The following is a 12,850-nucleotide window of genomic DNA, read 5'->3' as shown; positions in this document are numbered from 1 at the left end:
GCCCTGGAGATTTCATGCCAGGCTACAGGCTGCAGTTTTAGTCGTGGCAGGTAGCCCCACCTCTTCCTGCACCCACATGGGGGAGCATTTGGCCCGGTGCGCCTCATCCACCCCTGATTTGTACTCCTGCATGAGAGCTGGGGCAGTGAAGTTCCCAGTGCATAAATGGTCAAGCAGAGGCTCTGCCTCTCGGCCACTGGTACCTGTCAGGCCCTCTCAGGACCATAGCTGCTGGTTCTCCATCCTGGCAAGGTGCTCCTAGCCCTGTGATCATCTTCCCCCTACAAGCCTTTTGACCCTCACTAGAATGCTGCTCTGTCCTCTCAGAAAGCTTCCCTCTGGAGGGAATAAGCTCTTCCCGTCCTGTGCACATGTGATGCTTGGGCTCTGTGGCTGGTCAATACAAGCTTCCCCTCTGCCCTGATGCCTGTCATTTGAGAGTTACAGTTTTGACGTGATGAATGGGAGCTGCTGATTAACCTTAGTTTGCTGCTCTTCCCCATCCCATTGAGAGGCTTTTCCATGGTTAATTCTCTCTCATGTATTTGAAATTCACCTTTTGCATTGGTATGTCTTGTGTGTTAGACTGATCGGAGGCGTGCTTGGGTGTGTTGAGTGCTATCAAATTGCTTCTGAATTGAGACAACCCTATCTGTAACCATCTAAATAAAAGCAGTAAGGGTTCATGGGAGGAGTTGGGTGTTAAGGGTTATGGGCCAATCAGGTCCATCATTGGCACCTGCACACCTCTGACTGGCCATCCACCCATGGGCTGCTCAGTCATAGAATCATAGAATAATAGAGAAGGGGCCTCCTGGGTCATCTAGTCTAACCCCCTGCACTTCGCAGGACAGTCAGATTAGAACTCCTGCCCCTAATGGTCTTCCCACAATTCTGCCATTTCCTCGCAGTCTCTGGCCCCTCAGACACCTTTCCTGAGGTGAGTGAGCTGCCAGGGATGCATGGGGTCTCATCAGCTTTGCCCTCCTGAGGCAATGGCTCCTGCCTACAGAGCTTAGGGAAGCCAGCCTGTGTCTTCTCTGAGGGGGAGCACCTGTCAAACCATCACGTCAACCACCACCTTCCCCCTCTTACGGACCCTGAGGCACACTGGCCACTGGGCTGTCCAAAACCACCCGCCTGATATGGAGGCACATGCCTCTATGCCACTTCTTACCAACTAGCCTCTCCTTCCACTTCCCACCCCCAGGCTCTACTGCCCGTTGTATTCCTGGATACATTGGGCTTTACCCCTAGTGAATTAATAACTTTAAAAATGTCTAACCCTTAATATTCTTGCTCAGGCCTTGCAGACTGAGGGCCATGGTGGGAGGAGAAACATGAGGAACTTCTGGAGAACATCTGCTCAGGGGATGCTCCTCAGGTTCCTATGATTGTCCAGTGTGCTGTGATTGTAGGACTTTAGAACTCATTTTGGATCATATTACCTCTAGGAAATATCCTGGCTTCATAAAGGGCTGTGGTTAGCTGACAAGAGGTACAGTTCACTAACGGCAGCAAATTACATTGGCTGAGGAGCAGAACTTCCTGGTTGGCTCACAATTTAATGCATTCCAAGAAGTTGAGAGGTAACCATGGACATTTGCTGGAGGTATTTTAAATATTTGTGAGCTGACAGGGCAATTTGCAGTGGCCAGAATGTGCTGGCCTTGGTTGCAAACATGCTGCTGTAAAACGTTTGGATTGAGCTTTGAATACTTTCTTCACAGTCCCCATACCTGGATACCTTTGGCTTGGAATAAAGTTTGAGTTCAGTGGCACTTTTAAGACCAACCAAGTTTAATTCTGGGTATAATTATCAAGGTGTCACTGGACTCAAACTTTGTTCTGTTGCTTCAGACTAACACAGCAACCCACTGAATATTTTTTGGTTTAAATGAGGATGGACTTGGCTCTCTGCTCTCCCATGAAATGCAGGGCTGGGTCCTACAGATCAATTCTGCTAGTAGCAGTGCTTGTGCTAGCAGAGCAGATTTGCAGGATGTAGCCCTTTGCCCACTATTGATATGCTTACCTGTTTCTAGTGAAATTGAAATAATTTGGCTGTTGGGACATTTGGTCCAAAAGAGGAAATCTTGGTTGCTAATGCAGAGGCAGTTTGCAGTTGGAAAGCCATGTGTGCACTCTCTGTGTATCAGGAGGAAAAGCTTTCCTTCTGTTCATATCTTTGCAGAAAAGCCAGCCATTGCGCCTCCTGTCTTTGTGTTCCAGAAGGATAAAGCACAAAAGGTAAGAAAGCTTCATGCCTTAACCATATCCATAATTAAAAGTTGTTATCCATTTTTACTCGCAAGTTCTGGCTTGAATAGGCTGGACCTGTGACTTTTTATTTACTTCACTTCTGGTCTGCATTTCTTGCTGAGACTCAGGGCAGATTTTTGTGCTTTTGTCTTCCTTTTCCACATTGCCTTGCCTGCAACTGGAGGCTGGCGAGTGCATGAAAGCAGACACTTAGCACAGGTGCTGTTCAAGCTACCTTCACTTGCAGGCAGTATTCTGTATAATGCACATAGCTCGCCATTTGACTTTTTTTCCCCCAGGAAACACTCAGTAGCGCTTGTGCTGGCTGCCTTTCAGGGAGGCTTGCCTGCCGCGAATTATTTGTGTATCAGTGGTGTTGGTGTTGGGGTGTCCATCCAAGAAATCTGGGTGTCAGCTGAGATAGACACAGGGTGGAAAAGAGCTCCTTGCTGGCTTAGAGGGTCACGAGAAACAACACCTAGTTAAAAAGCTGTCGGGGAGTGCTGCTGCTGCTGACCAGGTGAGGCTATTGTGCTGCTGAGTGAGGTGATTGCTGGGAGGATTAAAAAGGGCTGCTCTTCGCCAAAGGCAGAGCTCAGACAACTGAGAGCACGTGGAGAGAGCTGTTGGGGAGTGCAGCTGCTGCTGACCAGATGAGGCTATTGTGGTGCTGAGTGAGGTGATTGCTGGGTTATTGCTGGGAGGATTAAAAAGGGCTGCCCCTCGCAAGAGGGCTCTTGGCCTGGGGCTCGCGGCCTAGCAATTAGAATCAGTAGATTATATTTCCCTAGTAGTTGCACTATCTAGAAGTTACAATGGGCCTCCAGGACACTCATCCCATCATCTGCTGTGAGTGTGACATGATTGCCTTCCTCCCTGAAGACAAGATGGACTACATCTGCCCCAAATGTAAGCTGGTAAAATTTTTGGAGGAAAGGATTAGGGGCTTAGAAGAGAGTTATTTGTTGTTGTTGTTGTTAGGTGCAAAGTCGTGTCCGACCCATCGTGACCCCATGGACAATGATCCTCCAGGCCTTCCTGTCCTCTACCATTCCCCGAAGTCCATTTAAATTTGCAAGAGGATTATTACTCTGACCCAAATTAAGAAAGGGGAGGAGTTCATAGACCAGAGCTGTGCAACTCTGAATAAAGAGGATACAACCAGTCCTGAAGAGGATAAGGGGATTGACCTCATTATGGAGCCTCTGCAGACAGTTAGGAAAAAGACTCAATGGCGTAGAGTGAGACGGTGTTCGGGGCCTTTGGAGCTCCAGAATAGATTTCAGGTCAACGAGGGAAGAGGTCCCAAAACAAAGTCTAAGACAAAGTGAAGAGGCCACGGGGATAGAAGGAAATGGTGTTGAGAAGGAAAAAAAAGGAGAGTACTGGTAATTGGAGATTCCCTGCTAAGAGGAGTGGATCGCTATGTGGCTGGGCCTGACCACCTAACCCGAGAGGTGTGTTGCTTGCCAGAAGCAAAAATTAAAGACGTTTCAGAACGGCTGCCCAAACTCCTCAAATCTACGGATCGCTACCCATTTGTGATGGTCCATGTGAGAACGAATGACATGTCCGTGAATACCATCGCTCCTATTAAAACAGACTATCAAGATCTAGGGAGGAAGCTCAAGCAAATGGGGGCACAAGTGGTATTCTCTTCAATCTTGCCTGTCAGGGGAAGAGGAATGCGTCGAGAAAGGAAGATAATGGAGGTGAATCAGTGGCTGCGTAATTGGTGCCGGCAGGAGAGATTTGGTTTCTTGGACCAGGGGATAGGCTTTCTTGAGGAAGGCTTACTAGCACCTGATGGACTGCACTTATCGAAGTTGGGGAAGAATGTGTTTGGCAGGAACCTGGGGAGATTCATCAGGAGAGCTATAACCTGAAGCCACAAGAGGAAGATGTTCAACATAGGGAGTGTAAGGAAGGAGACCGATCGGGAGCAGCCCAACCAGGAAGGCCAGCTCATAGGGAAACAAAAGTAAGAGGATTCAGATGCCTTTATACTAACGCCCAAAGCATGGGCAAGAAGAAGGAAGAGCTGGAACTTCTCATGCTGATGGAAAAGTATGATCTAGTAGGCATCACAGAAACTTGGTGGAATGATTCTCATGACTGGAATGTAATAGTGGATGGATATGAACTGTTCAGAAAAAACAGAATAGATTGAAGAGGAGGAGGAGTGGCACTGTATGTGAGGAAAGGGCATACCTATCAGGAAATTCTAGTGAAGGAGAGTATATCTACAGTGGAAAGCATCTGGGTGAAAATAAGTGAGGGGAAAACAAACAGTGTGGTGGTTACTGTCTGCTACCGACCGCCTGACCAACGAGAGGATGTGGATGCTGTACTTTGTGAGCAGCTTGAGAAAATATCCAAGTGGCAGCACCTTGTCATCATGGGTGACTTCAGTTTCCCAGATGTGTGCTGGGAAACAAACTCTGTGAAGCGTCCTCAGTCATGCAACTTTCTGACCTGCCTGGCTGACAATTTCATTTATCAAATGGTAGATGAACCCACAAGAGGTTCAGCCACACTGGACTTAATACTGACCAACAGGCAAGAGTTGGTGGATGAGGTAAAGGTGGTGGGGACCCTAGGGGGAAGTGACCATGTCCTCATAGAATTCTTTTTGAGATGGGGAGGCAAGGAAGCTTGTAGCCAGTCTCGGATGTTGGATTTTCGTTGGACAAACTTTAATAAACTCAGAGACATGAGTGTCATACCATAGATGAGAATGCTGGAAGGGAAGGGAGCATGTGAAGGGTGGGCGCTACTCAAACAAGAGCTATTGCATGCTCAATCAATGACTATCCCAGAAAGACGAAAACACTGCAGGAGCTCTAAGAAGCCTATTTGGATGAACAGAGAACTTCAAGAGGAACTAAGAAATAAAAGGGAAATGTTCAGGAAATGGAGGGAAGGACAGAGCTCTAAAGAAGAGTACCTACAGGTTACTAGGCACTGTAGATCAATCATCAGAAAGGCCAAAGCTGAGATTGAGCTGAGATTGGCGAGGGAAGCCCACTGTAACAAGAAAATATTTTTCAGTTATGTGAGGAGCAAACGTAAAGTAAAGGAGGCAATAGGCCCACTGTTGAGTGCAGATGGACAAACTCTAACGGAGGATGCAGAGAAAGCAGAAAGGCTCAGCATCTATTTTGCATCTGTTTTTTCTCACAGGTCAAAGGTTTTAGGCACATCTAGAGATAGCAGTAGCCAAAGGATAATGTCTGGGTGGCAGGTTGACATGGACAGAGAGGTTGTCGAGAGGCATTTAGCTGCACTGGATTTCAAATCCCCTAAGCCGGATGAAATACACGCAAGAGTGCTCAAATAACTTTCTGGAGAACTTGCAGAACCCTTGCCCATCATCTGCAGGACCTCTTTAAGGACTGGAGAGGTCCCAGAGGACTGAAAGAGAGCAAACATTATTCTGAAGGAAGGATGACCCGGGAAACTACAGGCCAGTGAGTCTGACCTCTGTTGTGGGGAAGATAATGGAGCAGATATTAATGGGAGAGATCTGCAAACATCTGGAGGACAATTTGGTGATCCAAGGAAGTCACCATGGATTTGTCTCCAACAAGTCCTGTCAGACCAAACTGGTTTCCTTTTTTGACCAAGTAACAGGTTTGCTGGATTGTGGAAATTCAGTTGATGTTGTTTACTTGGATTTTAGTAAAGCTTTTGACAAGGTTCCCCATGATGTTCTGATGGATAAATTGAAGTACTGCAATCAGGATTTTCAGATAGTTAGGTGGATAGGGAATTGGTTAGAGCAGTGGTCCCCAACCCGCGGGCTGCGGCCTTGTGCTGGGCCGCGAAGGCCTTGGCGCCGGGCCGCGGCTCCCTCACCCAGCCCCCCCCTGCAGTAAAAAACTTCCCGGGCCGCAAGCTTGCGGCCCGGGAAGCTTCTTACTGTGGGAGGGGGGGGAGAGGGAATCAGTGCTGCGCATGCGCGATTTCGGCCGTGCATGCGCTGCATGCGCGGGCGTCAGTTGCCCTGCCGGTCCCCAGCCTCAAAAAGGTTGGGGACCACAGGGTTAGAGAACCGCACTCAAAGAGTTGTTGTCAATGGTGTTTCATCAGACTGGAGGAAGGTGAGTAGCAGGGTACCTCAGGGTTCGGTGCTCGGCCCGGTACTTTTTAACATATTTATTAATGATCTAGATGAGGGGGTGGAGGGACTACTCATCAAGTTTGCAGATGACACCAAATTGGGAGGACTGGCAAATGCTCCAGAAGATAGAGACAGAGTTCTACAAGATCTGAACACAATTGAAAAATGGGCAAATGAGAACAAGATGCAATTTAATAAAGATAAGTGTAAAGTTCGGCATCTGGGTCAGAAAAATGAAAAACATGCCTACTGGATGAGGGATACGCTTCTAGGTAACACTGTGTGTGAACGAGACCTTGGGGTACTTGTGGATTGTAAGCTAAACATGAGCAGGAAGTGTGATGCAGCGGTAAAAAAGGTGAATGCATTTTGGGCTGTATCAACAGGGGCATCACATCAAAATTACAAGATGTCATAGTCCCATTGTATACGGCACTAGTAAGACCACACCTGGAATACTGTGTGCAGTTCTGGACGCCTCACTTCAAGAAGGACGTAGATAAAATTGAAAGAGTACAGAGGAGAGCGACGAGGATGATCTGGGACCAAGCCCTATGAAGATAGGTTGAGGGACTTGGGAATGTTCAGCTTGGAAAAAAGGAGATTGAGAGGGGACATGATAGCCCTCAAGTATTTGAAAGGTTGTCATTTGGAGGAGGGCAGGATGCTGTTTCCGTTGGCTGCAGAGGAGAGGACACGCAGTAATGGGTTTAAACTTCAAGTACAATGATATAGGCTAGATATCAGGAAAAAAATCTTCACAGAGTAGTTCAGCAGTGGAATAGGCTGCCTAAGGAGGTGGTGAGCTCCCCCTCACTGGCAGTCTTCAAGCAAAGGCTGGATACACACTTTTCTTGGATGCTTTAGGATGCTTTGGGCTGATCCTGCGTTGAGCAGGGGGTTGGACTAGATGGCCTGTATGGCCCCTTCCAACTCTATGATTCTATAAAAAGAGACTGACTCAGGGTTAATGCCAAACTGTGTCTGAACTAGGGTTGAGTGCTCTGGCGTATTTTGGCTGCTTCGGCGTGCACCGCAGTTCGAGGCAGCCAGCGCCACAAAGGGGCGGGGTGGTGCTAGCTGGCATTTCGGCACCCCCCCCCCCTCTGCGCCGCGGCACTGGCAGTGCTCACTAAAGTGCACTGCCGCGCTCAACCCTAGTCTGAACTCCCATATTTCTCAGGTGTTGGCAAATCACAGTTCTTCATTTTGTCTGAACTGGTATACAGTGGTTGGCAGTTCTCTGCATCAGAACTGCAAACCTGTGGCTCATTTCTATAACACCAAAGTGCTCAGCCAAGCCACTGGTGGCAAAAGCAACCCTGGTGAAATGGTAAGTGCTTCACATATCTTAGTTTATCTGTTGTGGCTAGTTTTGACAGCTGCATTGCAGATGCTGGAGTTTGTTGTTGGTGACCTGGAACATATTTTTGTTGTCTTCAGAGGTGACAAGTTGGCAGCTGAAAGAGGGTGGGGGATCCATTGTTAGGAGTAGCAACCAGCTGGACCATGGTCTTGCATAGCAGGCCACTGCTCCTGAAGAACAGTTAAGCAGCCATTAAGAGCAGCAGAATGGGGAAGAGGGCCACATACAATGCTGCTGCTGGAAACAGGAAGAATCAGAGGTCTTGCTCTTGAGACCTGAAATCAGGCAGAGACCCATATGTGGACCTCAAGGCGCCTTCCCTTTCCTCTCCCCACAACAGACACCCTGTGGGGTGGGTGAGGCTGAGAGAGCCCTGATATCACTGCCTGGTCAGAAGTCCGCACTCCTAACCACTACACCAAACTGGCACTCCAGATAGTTCAGCCTTTGCGGAAAACTCACTCCCCATTTGTATTGGTTACAGTGCATTAATATGAGCTCAGAATTCGCAAGAGAGGTAAAGAAATGGTAGATGGTTGAACCCGTAACGCTGGCATAGCCTTGAGGGTCCTTTGAATCTTTGCTTTCACCTGTGATTTGAGACTCACGGTAATGGACAGTAGTTATCTGCAGGCAAGCAAAAACCCTCCAAGCATGTTGGTCGTGTTCTGTAATAGCAGCCTGGTCCACGCGGCATGAGACCAGGGACTGGTTCTTGTTGTGTCATAATAGAAGCCTTCTTGGCCAAGTCCCAGGTGGGCCTGTCTGTACCAGCATTCTCTTTCTCACAATGGACCCGCCAGATGCCTCCAGGAAGCCTGTGAGCAGGGTGTGAAGGCAGCATCTGCTGATGGAGAATAACAGGCCTGCCATGTTGTAATTTGGGGGGTGGGTCAGTGAGCTGTGTGCATGTCCAATGCAGAGCCAGAACAATGTATACGGCTACTGCTTGGGGGTGGGGAGAAGGATTGCAAAGCCCTATGTCAGCTGACTGCATGCTTGTTGACTCGGAAGTAAGTCTTGTGGCATCTTGTGGGACTTGGTTGCAAGGAACCATCCTTGAGACCACAGTTTATGGTTGATACTGTGATAGGTGGTCTTGCCTTCATTTTTAAGGGGCACATTGGGGCTGTTGCACATACCTTTCTTTCCAAAGGGCTTTGGGAATCTTGCTCTTTTGGAAGGGGGTCGTGCTTTGGGGGCAATACATCTGTTTTGCATTCAGAAGGTCCCAGCCTTGGGCCCTGTCCAGCAAAAGGCCCTTTTGCTTGTCGAATTGGCTTCATACAGAGTAATCTTTTATTATTTTTGGAGTTAATGGAAACGGAGTTAGTATTCACTTTTCTGGACTTTCGTAGGTTTGAGCAAGACTGGCGTGTATTATATGTTAAGAACTATTAACATGAACACTGATCTAAATATTGATTTGTCAAGTTTGGAACCCTTTTATAATGTAGCTAAGAAAAGAATAAGTGTTTTGTGGCTAACAATAAATCAGAACAAACCTGATGGAGAGCTGCAGGGATCTCTGTGCAATAGAAACCTGTCCTGTGAATCAGGAGCTGTTTTGGGTGGTTTTCTTCTGCCTTTTGCTAGAAGCAGGAATGATCTGAGAAAATGAGTTGCTCATCTTACAGAGGTGAGCAGTCTAATTGCACAGGTGACTGGACTGGGCTAAATGTCTTGCCGTTTTGTGGTGCCGCCCTAGGATTTGGGGGATCCAGACCCAGATCTCTCTGCCCCACCCTGCCCTGAAAGCTGGCTTGGGTGACTGTCGGCAAGATATACACGCTCCTCCTCACCTACTTCGTAGTTTGTTAGGAAAAATAGAAGATGGGAAAGCGATGCACATCAGAATCACAGAATCATAGAGTTGGAAGGGGCCATACAGGCCATCTAGTCCAACCCCCTGCTCAACTCAGGATCAGCCCAAAGCATCCTAAAGCATCCAAGAAAAGTGTGTATCCAACCTTTGCTTGAAGACTGCCAGTGAGGGGGAGCTCACCACCTCCTTAGGCAGCCTATTCCACTGCTGAACTACTCTGACTGTGAAAATTTTTTTCCTGCTATCTAGCCTATATCGTTGTACTTGTAGTTTAAACCCATTACTGCGCGTCCATCACTGTTACTTGGAGCTCCTTGGAACAAGTGCTGGATAAAAATGCCCTAAATAACCCCACGTAGCTGAAATTGAAACTTTTCTTTCAAAAGTTCCGGAGGAGTTTGTGACAGGGAACTTGGAGAACATCTTCCACTAATGGTGATCCTGGGCCAGAGAAACCTTTTTTTTTTTTTTAAGACTGCTGCTTCTTTCTTCTGCACTAATTGTAATGGATGGGGTCCCTTCCTTGTGAGGGAGAGAGTGGAAGCAAAGACCAATGTGGCAGCCCGTAGGTGAGCTAAGCTGTATATTGCTTTCCATTGATGAATGAAGTGAAAAGAGTTGATTGAAGCCAGCGTTTGGTAGTGTTGTGTAGTGGCTGGAGCACACAGAGATCATGGTGCAATCTTTCTCCTGCTGTGGATGCCTGAATTTCCTAAAACCAGGCAGGTAGCTGCTGTGGCTCATTAGGAATATGAAAATCTCCAAGCTGCAGCAGGAAGGAAGTTCGAGTCCAGAGGCACCTTGAAGACCAACAAAGTTATATTCAAGATACTAGAAATTAAGTCCGCTTTAGAAGAACTACAGCGGGCGCTAGCGGATGGGGAGGCAGACTGTAGGAAAGGAAGGAAGAAGAGGAAAGGGGGCATGGGAGGGAGAAAAAAGGGCAAGGTGTGGTTGAAGGGATGGGTAGAAAGGAGAAAGAAAGGAAGTAAAGGAGAAAGACAGGAAGCAAGTGAGAGGGAGAGACAGGAAGGAGGTGGAGAAATACAGGAAGTCATGAAGTAAGAAGGAAGAAAGGAAGGCAGGCAGAGTGGCAGGTGAAAGGGGAGGGGACGGGGTGTGTGAAGGGGAGAATCGGGAGGGGTGGTGGTGAGGGAAGGGGGGGTAGAGAGGAGTGTGTGTGTGGGGTGGGGGAAGGGGTGGGAGAGTGCGGTGTGTGTGTGTATGTCTGTGGGGGTGGAGAAGTGGCAGTGGGGCGATTGCAGGGCAGGGTGGCCAGGGGGGCTTGACTGATGAGGCTGTGTGTGTGTGTGTGTGTGTCTGGGTGCGGGGAAGTGGCGGCAGCGCAGGGACCCCGGGCGGTGCAAGGGGAAGCCAGCGGGAGTACTCACCGTCGGGGAAGGCTGCTTCTCCTTGTGTGCAGGGAGTCCCCAGCCGGGCAAGGCGAGGCTGGGCCAAGCAGCCAATGGGGAGCCGCACTTTGCGCAGCTCCCCATTGGCCGCTTGGCCCTGGAGTGACACTTGGAGGGCCCAATCAAGAGCCGCTTTGCAGCTCCTGATTGGGCCATCCGAGTTTTTATCCCGGACAGAGCCCACCCTTTCTCCTCCTCCTTAGGACTTACTCTTTTGTTTATTCCGCTCCACAGGAGCGGTTAAAGATAAGCTTTCATATGCAAGCACATGTCTTCATACAGACATGAAAGCGTATACCCAGAATGAAACTTGATTGGTCTTCAGGGCGTCCCTGAACTCATCCTTTGTTCTGTGGCTTCAGACCAACATGGCGACCCACCTGAATCCAAGTCGCATTAAGGTGATACTTTGAGCTTTGTCAGCAGCCAACTTTGAGGTTTGTCTGCAGGCTGGATCCCACACCAGAGCACAACATTGCTGCTAGTGGGACGGACCAGGGAGATCCTTCCCCAATTTTCCAGTGTGCAGAACTCAGTGTCAGACAAGTAGTGAGGATGGCCAAGGCAGTGGAGGAAGTAAAGAGTCTATGCGTGCACACACACAATCACACACACCCCTGTGCTGCTGGGGACTGAAGGGCCCTTGTCGTCTTTGCTCCCAGTTCCTTGCAGAGCAGAAAGGGCTGTCGGATTCAGGCGAGGACCCCGTGGGAGAAGTTGAGTCTCCCCAACAGGGGATGGGTCACCCCAAGTCACCAGGGGAGTGCGACTTTGAGGCACTTGCCCCCACTGTTGCTTGTGCCAATGCCAACGCCTGCCTCGGTCCTATTTCGCAAGAACTGGCAGGGGTAAGTCCAAACCTACCCCATTTTTCTGGTGAGGCACTGGGGTCTGTTCTTTTCTTTCTAATGTGCTTCTTTCCCCACAAATGTCTGCAATTTTCAAGTGAGCCTCTGTGCTTCCTTGACAGTTTCACTGAGGCCCGGGGGGGGGGGCGTCTTTTGCCAAGGGACGTCACTGTCGTCTGAGCCCCTGCTCCGCTTGCTTTCCCGCTGCCTGCTGGGGGGTGCTGCCAGAAGCAGTTGTACAGTACCACGCCGAGGGGGACTCGCAGCCCTGGCGGCTGCTGGAGAGCACCAAAGGTGAGCCGGCAGCAGAGTGGCAGGGCAGCCCCCGAGGCAGCAGCCAGGGAGGTGGACGAGGAGGAGCTGCGGCCTGGTACCGACTGATCCACGGACCGGTCCCTGGACCGGAGATTGGGGACAGCTGACCTAGAGGACCCTCATGTCTTTGGGTGTCAAAGTGGATGTGACAAAATCTCTCTGATATAACCAAATACAGACAGGTGTATTTACTGCACACTGGATCCAAGTAGGAATTGTTGTAGCCAGGGTGTTGAGCTAATACTGGGGAGATCCGGGTTCTGATCTGTACTCAACCATGTTGCTTGTTGGATGACCTTGAGCTAGTTCATCTCAGCCTAACCGGCCTCACAAGGGTTGTTGTGAGGATAAAACAAAGGAGAGGAGAATATTGTATGCCTCCTTGAGTACCTTGAAGAAAGGGTGAGATAAAAATATGGTAGGGGGGGAGCCTTGATAATTTAGGGATGACACTTGAAGCTGGCTGGGGAGACTCTTGTGTGATTCATGGGGGGTGGAGAGACCCCACATGTGGAGTGGTATGCAGAATCCCCCATGATGTTGGCTGCAGGTTGCTGCTCCATCTACAAGTTTAACTGATGTATTGATTGATTCAAATGGGTCGACGTGTTGGTCTGAAGTAGCACAATAAAATCAGAGTCCAGCAGCACCTTTAAGACCAACAAAGATTTATTCAGGACGCGAATTTCCAAGTGCAAG

The 12,850-nt window shown here is 49.0% G+C and overlaps 1 protein-coding gene across 12 annotated transcripts in view; it reads left to right on the top strand.

Annotated features, from left to right (window-relative positions):
- RANBP3 (RAN binding protein 3) overlaps positions 1 to 12,850 on the top strand; it is a 36,196-nt gene that overhangs the window by 926 nt on the left and 22,420 nt on the right. For 3 of the 12 annotated variants that reach the window (XM_077331837.1, XM_077331844.1, XM_077331839.1), the window contains exon 2: positions 2,195 to 2,250. The exons of 1 other annotated variant lie outside the window; for it this stretch is intronic. In XM_077331837.1, the coding sequence (XP_077187952.1) occupies positions 2,195 to 2,250 (56 nt within the window). 8 more of the 12 variants (XM_077331843.1, XM_077331838.1, XM_077331841.1 and 5 more) reach the window with 8 other exon arrangements.

Source organism: Paroedura picta, chromosome 4 (genome assembly GCF_049243985.1).
Source record: "Paroedura picta isolate Pp20150507F chromosome 4, Ppicta_v3.0, whole genome shotgun sequence".
Lineage (NCBI taxonomy): Eukaryota > Metazoa > Chordata > Lepidosauria > Squamata > Gekkonidae > Paroedura > Paroedura picta.
This window is presented reverse-complemented; position numbering and strand designations above follow the sequence as displayed.